We start from the raw sequence: 22,288 nt of genomic DNA, 5'->3' as shown, positions 1-22,288 counted from the left end.
CGTTCTGGCAGTTTTCTAGATCGGTCTTAAACCTCACGGGGCTTTCGTATGAATGGATAAACGGCATAGCTGTCTCCTGAAGACATTTCTAAAGTCTGCTTCATTTAATCTTGGAACAAATTCTTTTGCTCATTGTGGCGCTCCTAGTGGACGGATTTGGAAACTTTTTTCACCCACGTGTCGGGAAATTCATAACCTTTCACCTTGTATTTATGTCATAACACCAAACGATAGCATTTCGTAAACAACCGCCATGGAAGCCGAACGGAGAGATCAAATTGTGCACAGTTTTCTTGAAAATCCATTTTTTTTTTTTTTCTTAGCGGCCCACCACACTCCCCCACACCATGTCGGCATCGAAGCTAGCTAAACAGCTTAAAATGCCCAGAAATACCGTATGGCGTGTTATCAAGCAGTACAAGGAAACATTGACGACGGCTCGGAAGCCGCATTCGAAGCGTCGGAGTGGAACTGTCGACCGGAAACTGCGTGGGAAAGTCATCAAGGCCGTCAAGAGGAATCCCAATCTTTCAGACCGTGATTTGGCAAATAAGTTCCAGAACGCTCACAGTACGGTGCGACGAATTCGTCTCCGGGAAGGAATAAGGTCATTCCAAGCCAGCAAACAGCCAAATCGGACGCTGAAGCAGAACAATGTGGCCAGAATCCGTGCTCGAAAGCTGTACGACCAAGTGCTGACCAAGTTCGACGGATGTATTCTGATGGACGATGAGACCTACGAGAAGGCGGACTTTGGGCAAATCCCAGGTCAAAAATTTTATTTGGCGACGGCTCGGGGGGATGTACCTGCAAAATTTAAGTTCGTGTTTGCGGATAAATTCGCTCGCAAGTACATGATTTGGCAGGGGATATGCAGTTGTGGACAGAAAACCAAAGTCTTTCTCACTGACAAGACAATGACATCAGAAGTCTACAAAAAAGAGTGCCTACAGAAACGGATTCTGCCGTTTATTCGTGCCCACGACCGTCCAGTAATGTTTTGGTCGGACCTCGCAAGCTGCCATTACAGCAAAACGGTTATGGAATGGTACGCAACGAACGGGGTCAGCGTAATACCGAAGGACCTCAACCCCCCAAACTGCCCCCAGTTCCGGCCTATAGAGAAATACTGGGCAATCACGAAGCGGAGGCTTAAGGCAAAGGGAAAACTTGTTAGGAACATGACTCAAATGAAGAACTGGTGGAATCAAATCGCCAAAACGGTGGACGAAAAGGGTGTGCGCCGCCTAATGTGCCGTATTACGGGAAAAGTACGAGAATTTCTTCGAAACAGCAATGAATAATTTTTTTAATTTTTTTTTATGAAAGAGTAAAGAAAATGCTACATTTGTATGAAAAACAAATTATGAATTCGTTAATAAATGACTGAACTACACGCAATTGTTTGTGTTCCAATATTAAATGAAGCAGACTTTATATATAAACTTATCCATACAGTCTATGCTCCAGTGTCTTTTTTTAACAGCCAAATTTACAATTACCAATTATACAACTGGGCTTGCCAAATCATAAACTTGCGGGCAAATTTATCCCGGAAACAAATTTAAACCATCTGAACCATCTTTCTTAAGGATAACAAGGTAAAATTTCTGACCCGGGATTTCTCGATCTCTAGATTTTTTCCCGACCATATTGGGTTTCCAATGTGATTGTGAAGATTTATTTTTCCTCTCCATTGCATTTTGTATATTTTTCAACACGTGTTCCAATCCTGGCAACATTTTCACCACTAGATAAACAAACTCTTCCAGATAAAAAAATTGTCATTAGTTTCTCGGTACGACAACTAGAGGCGCTGTAGCAAATTAAAAATTTCTTTTGGAAGCATTTTTGGAAGTTTGTAAAACCTCATAGTAAAAAAATATTGATTTTTTGACATTATTTTATTTATTTATTGTTCACGGTCTTCGATAACTCAATATCATGTCATCCATACAAGCACAATGGAACCAAAATTATCATTGATTTCTCTTCAATATTTCATCTGTTTCCTGACTTACTTTTTTATACCGAGAAGCATTTGTAGCATAGTGGAATCGATGGAGAATGGGGCAAAGATGGAATTCCAATTGTTCTCGTGGTTTAAAATCTTTTAAAAATGTTGTTGCTTCGATGCCTCGCCATGATGAAAATTTCGCGGTAAAAACCGAGAATCAAAATGAAAACAGATTAAGGACGTTTCAATGAACAAGTCCGCCTGGAATTTCATTTTTTCATTCACTTCACAACAGGTCACACGAAGCCATGGTTTCGGGTGTGATAGCCTCTGGATTGGAGATTTGACGATCTATTAATCTCAATGCAAAAAAAAATTCTTCGATAAAACTGCGGTGAATCCGTGCACCCATGGTGGATGTTCAACGAACATACAGTACCGTTCATAATTGTATAGAAATTGGAAGCACGCGCACTGTCACTTGGACTTTGAACTTCCATAACTTTTGACTCTGATGATATTTTTTGATAAAATTTTCTGCAAAACATAGATCAACTATCACACAATCATGTCACCTTCTTATTTAATTTTTTGGCATTTCGGCGAGTTGTGAAAATTCAAGGTAGAATATTTAGAAAGAACATGAAAGTACTATAGGTGGAAAGATCAAAGCTAGAGCGCTTTGGGTAGAAGAAATTGAATAGTTGGTGAAAATGTGAGCAGGGCTTTTGTTGTGTGAACAGCTTAAGATAACAGAATCACTTGGCTAAAGAAGGGGGGAAATGGGATAACAAAAATTACAACACAATTCACCACGATGCATTTGGCAAAAAAGTAAGGCATCGGATGGATAATATGCGAAAACAAAAGTAGCAACCATCCGATGTACCTAAAAAAGTAGCACGCATCGATAGAATTGGCTTAGCAATAGAACAGCACATGTGAGCGCTGCTTGGGTGATTTTTTGCCCGGTCGGACACAATCTCACATGTGTTCGACCCGTCCGTGTTTCAATGTGGGTAGGAATGCGATGGGTTTCTTCATCGCTTCCTATCAACATTGAAACGGCGCGCGGCAAAGAATCACGCAAGTAGTTCAAAAGCTGTTCACACAACAAAAGCCCTGCTCACATTTTCACCAACTATTCAATTTCTTCTACCCAAAGCGCTCTAGCTTTGATCTTTCCACCTATAATACTTTCATGTTCTTTCTAAATATTCTACCTTGAATTTTCACAACTCGCCGAAATGCCAAAAAATTAAATAAGAATATATCCCAGCGGCGATTAAAATAAGATAACACAATCATGTCACAAAATTTGAGCTTTCTGGACTTTGTGTGGCCTGAGATACATGAATTCTATGAAAATTGGACTTTTTGGACTTTTCTCATTCAAAATGCAATATGTCAGAAACTACGCTACATATTTTGTTCAAATTTTGCAGGGTGATTGTGGAAATGTAAAGCTATCATGTCTGAAGTTTTTGAAAAGTTCGATCGATGGGATCAAAAGTTACTGGAGGTACAATTTTTCAGGCATGAACCTAGAAATGCGATTTCTATAGAATTTTGGACGATTCATGAGAACAATATCGTTTCCATCCACAAATTAGTCAAAAAATGTCTGGTGAAAGAAATGAAGAAAAGAAAAAATGGAATAAATGATCTATTTGTGTTTTGAAATCAGAATCTCGCGAAATTGTTTTGATTTTTTGGTTGAAATAGATCTACTGGTTGTTAAACATAAAATAGGACTTTCCTATGGAAACAATCGTCCAAAATTCTATAGAAATCGCATTTCTAGGTTCATGCCTGAAAAATTGTACCTCCAGTAACTTTTGATCCCATCGATCGAACTTTCCAAAAACTTCAGACATGATAGCTTTACATTTCCACAATCACCCTGCAAAATTTGAACAAATTATGTTGCGTAGTTTCCGAGATATTGCAGTTTGAATGAAAAAAGTCCAAAAAGTCCGATTTTCGTAGAATTCATGTATCTCAGGCCACACAAACTCCAGAAAGCTCAAATTTTGTGACATGATTGTGTGATAGTTGATCTATCTTTTGCAGAAAATTTTATCAAAAAATATCATCAGAGTCAAAAGTTATGGAAGTTCAAAGTCGATGTGACAGTGCGCGTGCTCCCAATTTCTATACAATTATGAACGGTACTGTACATAATACATAAGACCGGTTGGAATTTCATTTTTCAACTTTTTATCATCGATTCCACTCTATGTTACAAAGACCGGTTATGTCAAGCTGACGAGTTAATGATGAAATAAGATTTGGTCACGTTAAGTTTCATGAGATCTGAAAAAAAGAAATTATTTCGACCAGCTATATATTTCTCGGTAAGAAATGGACTGGATTCTACAATTTAATAATACAATTTAATTAAAAGCGTCGCAGTTGTGGGGAGACAATATTTAGGGAAATGATACTCAAATGAGAAAGTTCATAAAGGCACAGTAATAGCCAATTTAGTTTTGCGATAATCAGGTTCGTCGTCTTGCGCTGTTTAGTAGTCATCTAGTGAATGATATATGGGTTTTAATGCACTGATATGGAAATCTTTCTATAGTGTTTCGACATTTGGATTTCGACTGAGACTGCCAAACTATCATTGAATTTATTGTGTCTTTTTTTATCAAAAAAGAGTAGTTAAACTATTTCAATGCTTCGCATTCATAAGAATACGGAAAGCTGGACAGGGGTATTCGGTAAATTTTGCAGCAAAAATGTTTTCGACGTGTCGATATTTTATGATAATATTTTATGATAATATAATTTTTTTTTGAAGACCCCACCAATGACATAATTCTGTACCTACCTTCCTCGTTACGTTGTAACGTTTATTCGTTTATCAAACATATGTATGTAGTTGATTTACGAGTGCCAGCAGCTCCTAATAACATTAACCATCATCGTTTTGTCATTACAAATCTAAACACCACCGACTTGTTCAGCTTGCCGACAATGTTATTGATAATCTACCATGCAAACATGAATATACATATGTACCTAGGACATGCAATAATAATATTTTGAGCTGGAAATTATATTATGATAGCGATATCGTTCGTCAACTTTTTCTGCCATTCATCCACACACGCCATTCGAAGAGAGTTTGTGAAATAGATAAATATCAAAATAATACGCAGAGAGTAAATGGTAGAATGTTTGATAAAACAATATTGAGAAAAACAACCGATAAACAGCGAACTAAACTAATCGAATGCAGACCTGAGTACGGAAATAACATAGTAAATTATTGTCCGGAGGATTTGACGATGATATTTTGGGCTTTCATCAGAGGGGAAAAATAATAGACAGTAGCTTAGTAGAAAAAAAAATTATCCACTTTCAACAGAAGAATCACTTTGATATTGAAAACGTGCATAGCGAGAGAAAAATGAATTGTATAAAATAGAAAGGAAATGGCTAACACAGATTATATGTTCAAGTTCTATATGACGCATGGAACAAATAAGATTAAGATAGATATACTTATGTTTGAAAATAGAGAGCAAAACAGAAATCGACAGACACGGGACTCTTTCTGAGGGAGCATATGAGATGACACTGTTTTGTTACGTACAGAAACTATCCGGAGACCTGAAATCGAGTTAGACACGCCGTGCGCTGAAAAAACACAATACAGTGAATGAAAGAGAGATGAGAATCGATGGGATTTTGGAATTCATTTTATGAGCTGCAAAGAACGAATATTTTGACGCACAAAAACGAAACGATGAACGAATAGTAAAAAAGGGGGGAGAGGGCGGCGAAAACAAAAATGTTTCAAACGAAGGAATATCCTTTCCGTGGAGTGTTGTAGTAGTTGGAGCGCAGCAATGGGTGAAATGAAGTCGGAGAGCAAACATATGGCGGTTTTGCACACGATTGTACTTGTCATATGGCGAAAATAAGGAAACAAAAACACTTGTAAAACTTGCCAATCGCACACTCACATCCGGGATGAAAAATCATACGTAACCGTTTCAACGAACACAAAATAAAAACCAACCGGAATTGAAGCTGAACGGAAAAACGCCAGCCATGCACACGTGGAACGAAATCTGGCAGCGAATAAGGATAACGAACAATGAAAATACTCGACAAACCGTTTAACGAAAATAAATAAACAGCATAAAAGTTCATTTTTTCGAATGCCACCACTTTGAATTTTCTAGAAGCGAAAATTTATGGGGCGTACCATAAAAATGTCAATTGAATACATTAATTTAAACAATTTTCATATTATAGTGTAATGTATTTTTATACTTTTGATTGAAATTGAAAAGATGAATTTACACACTTCTAACGGAAGCAACAAAACCATTATTTTAAAATACAAAATTTTCGTAAGATGCATACCAGCCCTTTTAAACCACAAATGCTTATATTAAGGTTGCCAGATTGCCCGTTTTTAACCGTGTTTGTCCGAATATTTCATATAAAATTTGGTAAAAGTCTGGCCCGACCCTGTTGGCGTTTTCATTGAAAAAGTCCGGACATTTCCCGGGTTTATTTCCATTCTCAAATCAAACTAAAAAAACAAATAATGTTGTACTTTTTTTTCTATGCGTCCAAGACGAAATTTTTTGAGCAAGTTTCATAAAAGTAATCATAAAAGTTAAAAAAAAAACTGAAATACCATTTTAAAACTATTGATGAATTTTGATGAACATTATCTTGATTTCTCTGGGTTTTGATCAAGTTAGTCCGGATATTGCCCACATGTTTGGTCGACAATTTCGAAATAAATGCTCGGAATAAGCCAGTTTTTTGATAGCCAGATTTGTCCGACCCGAATATGAGCTGAAAAAAATCTGGCAACCTTAGCTTATATGTGCCTGAACTTTGATTGGAAACACGAAAACGAATTGAGTAATGACGATATGATTTCTGAATTAATTCATAGATTTGTTTTTGAGTTCTTTGCATCCATACATTCTGATTAAATAAAACTCATATTGAATTCGTCCCGAGTTGAATTTGTGATCTTAAACTCAGATTCATGTTCCGGAATCCGAAGTAGAATCTCTAACTATTATTTTTTCATCTAAAATACTAAAAATGAAAAAAAAGACAGTCAAAAAAAATTTTTTTTTTAATTATAGGTATAAGTGGAAAACTTGTTCAATTGAAAAAGTTAATCATTAAACGTTCATTATAGTTATCAAAAAAGAAATCTGCAAGACTATTACTAAACAAGATTTAAAAAAATATAAAAAATATAAAAACCGTAAAAATAAGTAAAAGTAAAAAATTAAAACAAAAAACATATAAAGATAAAACAAAAAAGTAAATAATGAAAAGGAAAAACCAAACATGAAAAAAATAAAAACGAAAAAAAAATTAAAAAAAATGAAAACAAAAAAAACGAAAATAAATATAAAAAAAAGATTACCAATAGTAGAAAAATTTGTTAGTGAAATTAAACAACGAAAGTAACAATGCTGAGAATAAAAAAGGGTGAAATAAATCAAAGGTTGAAAAAATCATTTAAAATAAACAAGTTAGAAAAATTAGAATTAAACACAAAGCAAAAAAAAACAAAGTTGAAAAATCTGAAACTGAAAAAAGAACAGAAAATTTAGAGAAAAAGAATATTAAATATTAGAATTATAAAAAGAATTTGTAGAAACTAAAAACAGTAATGAAAATCACTGAACTTAATGCCTTAAAATGTAAAGAAACAAATCTAATAGGAAACAATATTTCCAAAACTGAAAGTTAGTTGAAAATAAAAATCATTGAAAATTCCAAAAACCATTTAAAAGGCAAGAAAAAATGACAGCTGAGAAAATATTAAAGATTTACTAAAAAATAAACCTAAAAACTAAAGAGAAAAAAAAAATATGAATTGGACAATTGATAAATTAAAAGTAGAACAAAATACCAGGAGTATAAAGATAGAAAAGACGTTAAGAAATTTAAAAAACAAATTGAACGAAATTGTTTATAAATTAAAAACTCAAACACATTTTGAAAATTTATAAAAAAAAACAAGAAAACATAAAAGGAACAAAAATAAATAAAATTAAAAAAAATTAAATAAAATTAAATTTAAAAAAAAATCAAAAAAAAAAAATTCAAAAATAAATAAAAATAAGTAAATGAAAATTAAATAAAAAAAACAAATAAATAAAAAAAATTCAAAAAATTAAAAAAATTAAAAAATTAATATAAAATAAAAAAATTAAAAAATAATAAAATATAAAAAAAAAATTAAAAAAAACAAAGAAATTAATAAAAATAATAAAAATAAAAATAGAAAATTAAATAAAAATAAAAAAATAAATAAAAATAAAAAAATAGTTTAAAATAAAAAATAAATATAAATAAAAATTAAAAATATGAATAAAAATAAAAAAATAAATAAAATAAAAAAGAAATAAAAAAAATTAAAATAAAAATAAAAATAAAAATTAAAAAAATAATGAAAATAAAGAAATAAATAAAAATTTAAAAAAAATCAAAAATAAAATAAAAAAATAATAAAAATAATAAAAATAAAAAAAAAATAAAAATAAAAAAAAATAAAAATTAAAAAAAAATAAAAATTTAAAAAAATAATAAAAATAAAAATAAAAAAATAGAAAAATAAATAAATAATTTATAAAAAAAAACAAGAAAACATAAAAGGAAAAAAAATAAATAAAATTAAAAAAAATTAAACAAAATTAAATTTAAAAAAAATTAAAAAAAAATTCAAAAATAAATAAAAATAAGTAAATGAAATTAAATAAAAAAAAAACAAATAAATAAAAAAAAATTAAAAAAATTAAAAAATGCATATAAAATAAAAAAAATTAAAAAATAATCTATATATATAAAAATGAATGTTTGTCTGTCTGTCTGTTCCCTATAGACTCGGAAACTACTGAACCGATCATCGTCAAAACTGGCATCTGAGAGTTTTTGAGACCGGGGATGGTTTCTGTAATAGTTAAAACTCCATCCGACTTAAGGGAGGGGTGGCTTCCATACAAAATTTGTAGTTTTTCGAAACAAATAAAAGTCATGACATCCATTTTCTCGAGATTTTTTCTTCCTTTGGGTGGTTTGTTTTTCGTCTCCAAGGTCGAGGCGTCGAGCCAACGTCGGAAAAGGATAGTAACCCAGGCATAGCATACTGATCAGTGGGAATATTTTGGCGCGTATTTCTCAACCAAGCATATTTTCTTTGAGGGGTTTGTTTTTCGTCTCCATGGGCGAGCAAACGTCGTCGCAAGAGGATAGTAACCAAAGCACAGTGTTCATTGATTGCTGGAAAATTTAACAATAAGGCGCCTGTTTCTCAAACACGTGGGGCGATATGCAACCTAGATGTGTTTTTTTTCTTGCTTATTTGATTTGTACACAGCACGTGGTAATAAATGACGCTTAGATGTGACACGGATTGGTATTTTATCAATCGAATCAAAACCAATTGAAAGATTTGCAAAAAATACTTCCATATTTAGTTCGTGTTAATGTAGGTAGCATTCGACTTTTCATTTAAGGAACATTAGAACATGTTCAAACGTTCAACTTTTTCTGTTAAAAAAAAATTCAAAACTATGTTTTCTTCTAGAAATTGTTACTTCGGCCCAAATACACAACTGAAACGAATTTCGAAATGAAAATGGAAGCTTTTTATTTTAAATAATTCTGAAAAAAAAACCATCGTACTTTTTGCTTACATACCAATTCAAGTACGTACTTAACATGAAAAGTGTTTTTGTGTTACATGGCTGCATAAAAGAGAGTTTTGATCTGCTTCGTTTTTGAAAAGCGATACTTTAGAACTGATATTCAACTGGACGCAAAATTTTTAAGAGAAATTTTTAGTTTACCCTTAAAGTGTTAAAAACAATATTCCCTTCTGTCAACTTACACGGTGGGGCAAGGGCAAACGTCGAACTTTTAAGAAATTAATCATAAAAATGATTCAATATGTTGGAAAGACCAGAAGGGGTATTCCGAATGTTGAAACTGCAGCGGATATTGAAAATTCTTAAATGTCTTTGTAAATGAAGGTCATTCCCTTTGAACAGCATTCGTTAAAAGTGGAGTAACAAACATAAATTTATATTGCAGGAATACTGCAGATATATCAGTGAAACTTGGTAGAACAAAACAAAAAACAGGAATTCGTATTAAATCCATTTTAAAGCCATTACTCTGACGCATCTGTAAATAAGCTTTGCATTGACACTTGCCCCAATATACGGGACAAATGTTAACTTAGAAATTTGTTTTTGCCTACATTTTTGAATATTTGACTTTCTAAAAGAAAATAAAAAAAAAACGCTGAGAACTTATTTAGTGATGCAACTGATTTTTTTTAAATATTTATATGTTTACCGTGGTAAATTATATTTAAAAAAAATTGCATTTTATTTAATACATAACTAATTTAATATATTTTTCATTACCATGATAAGTGCTGTTTGGGTATCGAGCCGGTTAAATTTGCCTACCTTCTTCAAGCAGTGGGAGACAAAATTGAAAAAGATAAGAGAGCTCCCATGTAAATTTAAGATAAAGAGCTTTTCAAAGAAGGGATCATATTTAAAAAGGTTTTTTTGGGTACAGAGTACAAATTTCAGATCTTGAAAAACGAGTTTAGAGATCAAGTTTCAGTAGATAATATATATCATCTTTGAATTGCAATTCAGAACTGCAGCTGCAGCTCTCATTTCAAAGTTGTTGGTTCTGAAGTATGATGAGGTTTGATTTAAAAAAATGCTCTCTAAAATCTAAATACGAATAAATTTTTCCAAATAACATTTATTTTCGGAAGGTGTAGCAAAGCACAACGGGTCAGCTAGTATAATATAAAAAAAAAATAAAAAAACAAAGAAATTAATAAAAATAATAAAAATAAAAATAGAAAATTAAATAAAAATAAAATAATAAATAAAAATAAAAATAAAAAAATAAATACAAATAAAAAAATAGTTTAAAATAAAAAATAAATATAAATAAAAATTAAAAATATGAATAAAAATAAAAAAATTAATAAAATAAAAAAAAATAAAATTAAAATAAAAATAAAAATAAAAAAATAATGAAAATAAAGAAATAAATAAAAATTTAAAAAAAAATCAAGAAAAAAATCAAAAAAAAAATAAAATAAAAAAATAATAAAAATAAAAAAATAATAAAAATAAAAAATAATAAAAAAAAAAATTAAAAAAATAATAAAAATAAAAATAAAAAAAAAATTAATAAAAAGTAAAAATTAAATAAAACAGAAAAAATGTATAATACAATATATTTTTTTTAGAAAAAATCAAAAAAAAAATGAAAGAAAAAAGAATCTAAAAAGAACGTAATAAAAATTGCAAAAAAAACGTACAAAATACAAAAAAAAGTTAATGAAACAAAACATAAAAAGAAAACAAGTTTACATAAATTCAAAGTTAAACAGCTTTTTTTTAAACGTAAAATTATAAAAAATTGTAAAATTGAAAGTTAAGAAAAGCTAACGGTTTTTTTTTTTCAAATTAAAAGGTGAAAAAAGTTAAAAATATAGAAAAAAAAGCAAGAACTAAACGTACATATATTTGAAAAGTTATAAGCTTTTAAGATAAAAATTTAAAAGAAATTCAAAAAGGATCTAAATAAAAAAATAAGAAGTTTATAGAAAAGTTAAAATAATAAAAGATAAATAAAAAAGTAAAAACTTTAAAAACAAAAAGTTAAAAAACGAAAAAAAAATTGGAAGGTAAGAACTATAAAATAACTTAGGAAAAATAAAATTAAAAATATTAAAAATAAAATAAAATCTTAGCAAGAAAAATAAAAAAAAAGGAGAAATGAAAAAACTGAAAAATAATTTAAAAAAATATATCGGATTTTAAAAAATATAAGAGATAAAAATTGAAAATTATTTTTCTTAATTTTGATTGTATATAATATTCTAAAATTCGGGTTCAAAGTCTTATTCCAAATCCAAAAGTTGAATTTATGATTCGGATCTCAGTTAGGCTGGTACAAATTTCATTTTCCCCATCCCCCCGCCCCCCTCCCCCTTCGAAATTTCCGAAAAACCCGAAGGGGGAAATAAATAAAGTTTGAAGTATTTTATGTAAATTTCGAAAAAAAAATCCAAATATCTGAAAGATTACAAGACTTAAAAACAAATTTCGGAAGATGGGAGGTATTTCACCTTTTCTATTCTTGATTTTATTGAATTTTTAGATAAAAAAAATACTTGATCTATAGATTTTGTGCAATGATATTGTATGCAGTTTTGTTGCATACAAGATTTCGAGCAATTTATTCCAATTTATTTGTTTTTTGCATTATTTTTTATTCTCCCCCCCCTTGCGGTGTTCCAACTCCGAGTGACAAAAGAAGGATTTGAGATTTGTTCCGGCCTTATTCGTTATAAAAGTCAAAAATGTTGAAATCAGACACTTTGAAGTGCAGAAATTGGGAAATCTTAAATAGTTAATTTAAAAAAAAAAAACAACTTTAATTGAGCATAACAAATTTTCACATCTTAATTTTGAAACCTAATTTTAATTTTTATTCCTTATCCATTTTCAAAATTTAAATCATATTGGGAAATTGGGGCCAATCTAGTCAAAACCCATGAGTTGCTCAACAACAATCGAGAATAAAAAACACTTTAAAAAATTCCATCGAATCACATTGACAGATTTTAAAAAATATTTTTTTTATTTCAGCAAACCGTTCTTAATTATTTTGATAAAATTTGCTCAAAAAATTTCGTTTATGAAAGTAAAAATTAAAAGAATTCTAATAATTCAATCAGAGATTTTATTTGATTTTGCAAGTAAAGTAATTGAATTCGGGCAAAATGCGGGTTTTTTTTCAATGAAGTTTAAGCAACAGGTTCGGGCCGGAGTTTTCCCAAATTTGTGTCCAACATCCGGATAAAACCGGGCACTCTTTGTTTAGTTTAAGCTGTGAGATTTTATTTTTAATTTTTGAGCGAATATTGTGTTACCTATTTATTTTTTAATAATTTTTCAAATAAGTAATTGAACAAATTTGAAAATTTCTTGTTTTTACCAAATTAACTTTTCAAGATCCTCTAGTTGTTTTAACTTTTCTTGAAAAAACTATTAAACATTTTAAAATGTTCTTTGAAAGCGATAACGAATGTCATAATGATGATAACACGACTCTACGCACTTTTCACTTATTTGCTGAACGACATCTTTCAGTGTAAACTTTTGAATAAAAACACAAATAAGTATAAGTATAAAATTTCTACGCAAGAATGTAACAGTGGACTAAATTCCAGCTAGAAACAAAAAAAAATGCGTAATGATATGAATTTTGCGTAATTTGAGAGAATTTGGAGCCTTGTTCCTAACGATAAAATTCATGATGCTTTCTGCAGACGTATGTTCATTTCAATTAACACACGACGTATTACAGGACACGATTTTTTCACAAAATTTGCTAAGGGGGGTGTCGAGCTTAAATATTCAGAAAAACGAAGGCGGTTAGTGAAAAAAGTTTGAAAACCACTGGTCTAGAATTCACATTTCCTATCAATTGAATCTCCCGAAATTATATCCAAACACTCTCTGGAGCCACTTTTATTAATATTACTGGCATAAAGACACATATCATGCTTAGAACGAATGTTTAATTTCTTTTTATTTACAAATAATGATTAAAGATAAATTAATTTAAATAATAATAATAAAAAATCATTCATTTATAACCGATGGAAATAAATTCACGCTTGATGTGCTGCAGCATCCGGAAATGTCATTCTCATAAAAAAATTCATTGACCCATGAGTGAGTTGCTGCTAGATTCTCGCTTTTCCGGTTGGTTTGTTTGATAACACCCACGCACACATTTCGCCGGAGCAAATTCTATAATTCAGAGCAAATGCCAAGGTGCTAGATACCGGAACGAAACCCCCAAACGTCTATCTAGAAGGTAGATAGTCGAAATCCAGAGTTCCACTTTCCGAATGGTAAGCAAATGATGTCTTCCTAGCAAGGAGTAGACGAATAACGCTCAATAATCAATTAATGAGCTCGATTTTATTATATTCAACCCGTGCGGACCGAACTATCCGGGGAAATTCCTTACTTGCGAAGTCTTGCAATCCTTGTTGAAGGAGAAATATTTCTACAGGGGTGCTCCAGTAAATTGATACAAATGTTGTTATTTAGATTTACTGAAACTTTTTAATTTCTATAGAATCAGTTTTGTATTTCACAATTCTCGAGTTATTTTTCCTCAATTTTAGAAATTTGAATAATATGAATAATTAAGTCAAAGAATTCCAAGTGATTTGAACCGTTCCAATTTCCAAGCAATCCCGGCAACGAAAAGTCTGATCGGTCACCAACAATACCCCCAGAAAAGCTTATGCACAGTTCACTAATTTCAACTTCGGCCTTCGTATGAAAGTGAACGTGCGCGTGGGTGGTCGAATTGGAAAGGACGACGAAATTCATAAAAGGTTCTTCTAATATCGAGAAACCAACCGAAGAGCCTATTCGAGGCACGTCTTGAATAATGTTCATATACCCTGAGTTGGTAGCAGGAGTTTCTGGCGAAACTCAATTCTATGAATTTGGGTTATCCAATGATGGCACCGTTTCTCTAGGATGGATGCGGATATATGAGCAAGCAAGACGCCCACCAAGAAATGGATGATGGGGACCGGGATGTTTGGAAAAATATTCAATTTGATAAACGAAATTCATGAATCTAAGAATTGAGGCTGGAAAAATATGTTTGGAAACGAGAAACAGATTCATTCGAAATTTGTTTACCAAAATCAAAAGCCTAGAAATAAAAATATGGCAAATAAATTCGAAATTCAGGGTAGGACTATGTAACTTGGAACCCTTAAGCATTGGACAAGAAAGTGTTCTATTAATACAATTTTCTTTTACTTTGCATCTGTACCAGTACTTTTTCACAATTTATTTGCTCATACCTATGGTTTATAAAAAACTGTTTTCCGATTATAAAAAGAAACGGCACACTGGAATGTGCGAAAAAAAACTTCAATCATAGCTTTTCTACAAGAATTTGCTCATGATTTTTCTTCTCCCATGGCGACTGTCAGAAATTGCTCTTACGAGTTTCAAAAATCACGTGGCTCAAAATATTTATAAAAATAATGGATGAGAAATATATCAACACGGTAAGTGTTGCGTTTGCTCACGCTTAATATTATATTTGAGCTCATCTACCTTGTTCTCTTGTGTAGACCCAGTGCGTATTTTTTAAAAACTTAAATAAAAGGTAATTTGTGTCAGAAACGACTACTAATTTTCCAGCGAATTTACCTTCCTGTTTACTCACATCAATAGAAAGAGAATGGTTTACGTTTTTAACGAAGAAGAAGATGGCGATTCAAAGAAACAAAACGCAACTTTTTTTAAACTTTCGTTTTCTTTCCAAACTGCCCATAATCTTTGCAACTAGACTTCTAACGGTGGGCGGCATGATGATATGAATGAGATTGTCATATAGTACAAGCAGTTCGAACGAAAATAAATATAAAACTGATGGAATTGTTTTTCGGCAATAAGCAGATTGAGGCTTTTCATAACAGCCGAATGTTATTGTTTTCGCTTGCTTTCCATGCGAACAGATTCCTCAAATTATGCTACCCTTAACGAATTAAATTACGGATTCCACTTGTATTTCATCTTATTGATATCAAACTAAAGCTGATATCAACTGGTATTTGATGGTATCATTTGATAAAAGAAGAAAAAATCAAGGAAAAGTTTAACTGATCGTAAATTTTGTACCTATTTACAAAAATATGGCAACCGATGTATGGGAAAAATTTCATGAATCGAAAAGGCGACCGTAAACATTTTGTAGATTGGTCCAAAAACATGACCAGATCGAAATTTCAGCTCGATCGGACTTGATTTAGGGGTGCCCAAAGCGTTCAAAGTCTAAGTTTTTTACCTTCAAAAATCACCAATGGGGGTCAAATCTGGTGTTGTCTCAAAAAAAAATTTGTCAAACATCGACTCCGAAATTTCTAAATCACGCAAGGAAGGACCAAAGTAAATTCGAAAAATCGAAAAATGCATGATGTGTTGAAATCTCATACTATTTAAAAAAAAATCTCGGAATACCGACTCCCAGAAAGTTAATTTTAGGCAAAGTAAATTTTCGAGATATCATTTCATGATTTTTTTTTAAGTCATTTGGCATTACAATTAAAATTTCAATTTTTCAAAATTTGTACCCTCATGCGAGTTTCAAAATTTTGAAGTCGACTTTTACCAAGTTTTATTTTTTCGATATGATACCATATTTTGACGAATTATGCATTTTTAAGTCATTTGGCATCAGAATTAAAATTTAGATTTTTCCGATTTCCTTTGGTCCCCCTTTGATGATTTTTGGGCCAATCTACAGAATGTATATGATCGGTTTGCTAAATTCGACATGACCTATTTAGCTGCCACCCTAACTTACACTCATTTTACTGGTTGTGCTAAACGTAAAAACTTATGCTACACAAATAACACACGACGTATTACAGGACACGACACTTAACGTTTTTACTAACGGAAAAAGGAATTAAATTTACCTTTTTTGTCGACCGGTTTCGGGCTCGATGTTGCCCATCTACAGGACGATGTCCGACTGACTAGATGAAGGAAAAACACTAATACATGTTCATACTATCCAATAGTATTCGTCGAAGGGTGGTCGGGTTGTTGAAAACTTGGTTTGAGCAGGTTGAAAAGCGGTGATATGATTGGAGCCTCATCCTCGTTCATAAGTGGCCTTTCCGATGTAGTGATATACATGGATTCCCATGCGTTTAAATGTGACGCTTTGCGCAAAGCGTCACATTTAAACGCATGGGAATCCATGTATATCACTACATCGGAAAGGCCACTTATGAACGAGGATGAGGCTCCAATCATATCACCGCTTTTCAACCTGCTCAAACCAAGTTTTCAACAACCCGACCACCCTTCGACGAATACTATTGGATAGTATGAACATGTATTAGTGTTTTTCCTTCATCTAGTCAGTCGGACATCGTCCTGTAGATGGGCAACATCGAGCCCGAAACCGGTCGACAAAAAAGGTAAATTTAATTCCTTTTTCCGTTAGTAAAAACGTTAAGTGTCGTGTCCTGTAATACGTCGTGTGTTATTTGCCTAACTTACACATACCAAAATTTTAAATATATTGTGTCGTTTTGGAAATAAAAGCTTAGGGACTAGACTAATTGTTTTTATCTGCCAGAAAGCCTTATGACCATTTTCAGCTGTTTTGAATTTTAAAAAGTTTGCCTCTTTCGAATTCTGAAACAAACTTCAAAAGTTGAAAAAGACACACCAGCTACAATGAATGAAATGGCGTCAATGTGGATATGTCACTATTTACATTATTACATTATAAGCTGCGTGCTGTTCAATTATCTGTAAATGAACTTTTTTCTGCGTACATAGAGTTTTTTTTCGATTTGGTTCGCCTGCGTTGGAAATTTTGCCCAAAGCAAATGTTTCAGTACCCACATTGCGATGATTTAGGGGGAATGATACAACGATGATTTGAAATACTTCGTTTGTAATTTCTGTATCCAATCTCTCTTCCTTCCAGCTTAATCATGAAATTTTAAAATATTCGTAAGAACTTTTATTTCCGGCTGAGTAGCATAATATAAGCATCCATTTCAACAAACTTTTGGTAAAAAGTTCTAGAATTGATCTCAAGTATCCTTTTCTGGAATCTGCTATTCAAAAATCTGATAATTGATTTATTTTTCTCAATAAGAACCTTTTCTCAGTAAAATATGAATTCTCAGTGCTCTTGTTAATTTAAAACGTTGCTTTTCTTTACTTTGAATATTCAGTAACGGCCCTTCATCAAGACTTTTTTCAGGAGTGCGGCACGAGAAATGCAAATAAACATCGAGATCTGATGTTATTCAGAAAAAAATTGCCCAAAATCGTCTTTCTGGGACTATTTGGAAAACCGGTGGCTTTGTTTAAATGGAACGTTTCAGAGTTGCCTAATAAAATACATCACAAATAGCGCCAAACGACACGATAACTATTTGAATGTTTATAAGGCCACTTTACCATAATATTTCACTAAGGAGGTCCAGCATTTCACAAAAGGGTGGTGATAAAGTTAAAAAAAAAACATCCAATTACAAAAATAACAAAATAAAAACAATATTTACAAAAAATGATAATAAGTGATAATGATAATGGTAAAGTATAAATTGACAATAATGACAACAACCACAAAAAAAAATCCAAAATAATAAAAATTACAATTAATGACAAAAGCGACAAGAATTGCACAAATTCTTGTGCAAATAATTTAAACAAAAATGACAAAAACAACAAACATGACAAAAAAGCAAAAAAAAATACTTTTATATTTTTTTTTTATTTTTGTGATTGTTGTCTTTTTTGTTATTTTTGTCAGTTTTGTCAAAATATATTTATTCTTTTTTTTGGGTTTAAATTGTTTTTCGGACCATCTTATTGAAAAAAATGACTAGACACCTTACTCAAGTAACACAGATTGAGCCAACTAGCATGAGGAAGTTTTATTATGGTTATTATAGCATTATATAGTGCAGCTCGGTTTATGACAGTTTTATTATAGTCATGAAAAATGCTTATATTATTGTTTCGACCATTTGTTGCATAGAATGCGCTTCTTCTGTGGAATCGAGCCGGCCTGCTGCTTACCTGGGTTTTTGTGCCAATTTATAAATTCTTTAAAGGAAATTTTCCGAAAAGCAACTTTGTCCAAGACTGTAACTTCGTATCTTATTGGGCAAAAAAGTTCGACAGGGATATGTTTTTTGGCATTGAAAAACAATAAATTTAATTGACATCACTGCTGTGTGCCCAGCGAGGTATTGCATAACTACTTTCCAGTGATGTAAATTGAATTTATTGTTTTGTTGAACTTTTTTGCTTAATAAGATACGAAGTTACGGTCTTGGACGAAGTTGCTCTTCGGAAAATTTCCTTGGCTCAAAACCCCTGGCAGGCAGCAGGCAGGCTCGATTCTACAGAAGAAACAAAAATGATATTGATTTTTCAGTACAAAATATTCAATTTTCCCATAAACACCTAAAAGTTCAAAATTACTCATGTAAATGTAATGTAATCTTTTTTTTTTAGTTGGTAACCACAGGTGGTAAATCCCGGTTTACGGATTGTATTCCAAGGCACGGCGAGCCACCGCGTCCCCCCAGTTTGCTACTCTGGGTCCATGGGTACAATGGGAAGACTCATGATATACTCCGTGTACACCCCCTACTCCCTAAACTCCACCTGGGGCCGCAGACCTGGTTCCCACCTGCTCCAATAGTGGGAGGTCTATTCGCGCTAATGCGCTCCAAGGCAATACTCATTAACGAAACCACTTTCAGCAAAACCTCTCATCCTTACGACTCGACGCCTGAACTCTCCTCTAACGACTTGAAAACCGACATCTCTTCGCAATGACTCGAGATTCTCACACAAACCTCTCCTCTTCGCGACTTGAGGCCTGATCTCTCCTCTAACGACTTGAGATCCGACCCCTCCTCGCATCGACTCGAGGTGTACCTCTTCTCTGCACGATTCAAGGCCCGATCTCTCCTCTAACGACTTGAAATCTGACCTCTCCTCGTAATGACTCGAGGTGACCACTTGTACCCCTCCTCTTGTTGATAAGGGGCCTGATCCCTCCTCTTACGACTCGAGACCCGACCCCTTATCATAAAGACTCGGGGTTGACCACACAAACCTCTCCGCCTGAAGGTTTGAGACCTGACCTCTCCTCTAACGACTCGAGGCCCGACCTCTTATCTTCCGGGTTCGAAGTTTGCCACCTTGCCCGTCGTGTGCCTGATCGAGAGCAGCTTATCCTAGACTCGCGCCTGTCATGGCACACGCGCGGGACTTACATCCTACTCCTTTTCCGACTCGAATGGCTCACCCGGCGTCGAGAGCCACTCTACCCGTGGGTATTCCCCGAACGTGGAATAACCCTTTCCCAACGATTTCCACTGTGAAGAAGGAATCCCCGCAGCTTCGGTCGTTGAGAACCGCTCTACTCGGATACTCCCCGAAGGTGGAGCATCCTACGCACGAACGCGGCGAACCCACGGCATCCGCTACGCAGAAGGTATTGTCTTATCTTTGTAACTTCAAACCGTGGGGTCGGACGCACTCTACTCGACAGCCCCCCGTCGATGGGGTCAGTCTACTCCGACCGTTGTCCGGTCTTCTTTATCCCCCTTGGCTGGCAACCCTATGATTTTTGGCCCGCGGATTTTCCCGCCCGTTGTGTGCCAGATCGAGAGCAGCTTGTCCTGGACTCGCGCCTGTCACGGCACACATTCGGGACTTGGAACGCTACGACTCGGATGTTTCCCGACGGTGACGACATCCTACACCGACTCGTGAGGCTCGTTCGGCAACGAGAGCCTCTCTACCCGTGGGTATCCCCCGACAGTGGTTAACCCTCTTCCCTCGAGATCCGCTACGAAGAAGGTAAAGTCTTATCCCAGCAGTTTCCCTCTTAGGAAGCGGCACTACTCGGATACCCCCCGACGTTGGGGTATCCTACACACGTTCGCGGCGCACCCCTGACCTCCGCTACGCAGAAGATTTTGCCTTATCTTTGTAGCTTCGATCAAGGGATCGGACGCACACTACTCAGATGCTCCCCGTCGATGGAGTCATCCTACACCGTTCGCGGACTGCCGTTGGTTCCAGCTCCTCTGCAGGGCAGTCATGATCCGGGTGAACCCATCGCTGACCGCATGCCAAGTGTTGGAATTCGCACACATCCTCTGTACAACGTTATCTGCTGTCGTGTCGGACCCACAGGCGGCAAATATGGAAGTACGTACCGCCGCAAACCTCGGACAGACAAACACCACATGCTCAGGTGTTTCCTCTTCTCCACCACAATCTGGGCAGTATGGCGAAGCCACATGTCCAAACCGGTAGTGGTACTTCATGAAGCATCCATGACCAATCAGGAATTGCGTCATATAGAAGTCCACTTCACCGTGCCTAGATAACATAATCTGCACCACCCAAGGTGCATACAAGTTTGTAATGTGTGCCGTATGGAACCAAAAAGTTCATCTACGGTTCTCTTAGGTAGGTACATGTAACTCACGTAGCTAGCAGTACAACCTTTCTAAACTTTTAAGTTCGTTTAGAGGTCAGAACTTGATCGAAGTGATCGAAGAGTTTTCAGTTTTCTCCGGGTATCATTTACCATTCAATGTGAACATTGGATGCTTCTTTTACAGTCGTAGTGTGATTTTTCGTACTCGGATGGTTTCTCGGCGTTCAAGAGTACGGAAATAATTATTTATATTAAGAAACTAATCATCACATTACTAAAACGCCCCTGAGAGTCGTCATTTCTACAAACATCACCCAGGATTAAGTTCTTTCATCGTTTTCCCTCCATGTAATTACTGCCGGTTTTTTTCCCTTTGATAACAATAGTATTACTGTTTTTACCGCGGTCCGACTCTCATATGACATATGTAAAGTTTTCGACTAGACAAATGATAACGGGGCTTAACAGCTATAACCTACTAGTTAGCAACCCGTTCCAGGCTAGGGACGTTGCTGATTTCACGGTTGTTTGCCGCCGTTCATTGGTTGTTTGTTGTGCATCCAACTTACGACAACTGTCTGTAATCTGCTGCCACCTACACACGGTTTTTCCTGATTCTCTTTCTCCTGGTAGGTGCTTGTACTTTCGGCGACCGAATGACACCGTCAAGCAGTCACTCACCGCGGCTGAATGAGCTAATGAGCTTCGGAAGCAATTTCGGGGCTAGGCGAGGACCTTCGGTTGCCTTGTCGTCGGTGTCTCTTCTTCTCTTTTGCGGGTGCGATAATTGAGCAGGCACCAAAGTTTTGTTTATTGGATTAACTAATTTGCGTGTTCATTTGGGTGTAACTGTTTCTATGGCAAAGGATTGGCTTTGTGTGCTTGCAGCCAGCGATACATCCCCAAATGGTGGTTCATTTCCAGGAATCTGGGTACTGCGCTATAATATGTAGCTGAACATGAACGAAAAGTTTCATGTGAGACCATGTGGAAACCTTTGAAAAGGTTCGCAATCTTCAGTCAAACAAACGGTCACCAAAAATAGTACACTCACGGAAAAGTAATAAAGCCGAGGCTCATTTCCATACATATTTACATAAATTAGTTACTGCACCAATGCGGCTTAGATAAAGCTTTGCCTACATTTTTCTGTCTATTAGTTGCGTTTTATTGCGAAAAACAAAGTAGGATTCCATCTGTATCTAAAGTTATATAATTTATTTCATTTATTTCACA

General features: G+C 34.0%; 1 protein-coding gene across 5 annotated transcripts in view; it reads right to left on the bottom strand.

The window, feature by feature from the left end:
- The window catches only part of LOC129758752 (ribosomal protein S6 kinase 2 beta), a 100,299-nt gene that overhangs the window by 37,253 nt on the left and 40,758 nt on the right, over positions 1 to 22,288 (bottom strand). For 3 of the 5 annotated variants that reach the window (XM_055756357.1, XM_055756359.1, XM_055756358.1), the window contains one exon: positions 5,562 to 5,605. The exons of 1 other annotated variant lie outside the window; for it this stretch is intronic. In XM_055756357.1, coding sequence (XP_055612332.1) covers positions 5,562 to 5,605 — 44 coding nt within the window. Of the gene's footprint in view, positions 1 to 5,470; positions 5,494 to 5,561; positions 5,606 to 22,288 lie in introns of those variants that run through there. One more of the 5 variants, XM_055756361.1, reaches the window with a different exon arrangement.

The sequence above is a fragment of the Uranotaenia lowii genome, chromosome 3 (genome assembly GCF_029784155.1).
Source record: "Uranotaenia lowii strain MFRU-FL chromosome 3, ASM2978415v1, whole genome shotgun sequence".
NCBI lineage: Eukaryota > Metazoa > Arthropoda > Insecta > Diptera > Culicidae > Uranotaenia > Uranotaenia lowii.
The sequence above is the reverse complement of the archived record's forward strand: the minus strand, read 5'-3'. Positions and strand labels throughout refer to the sequence as shown.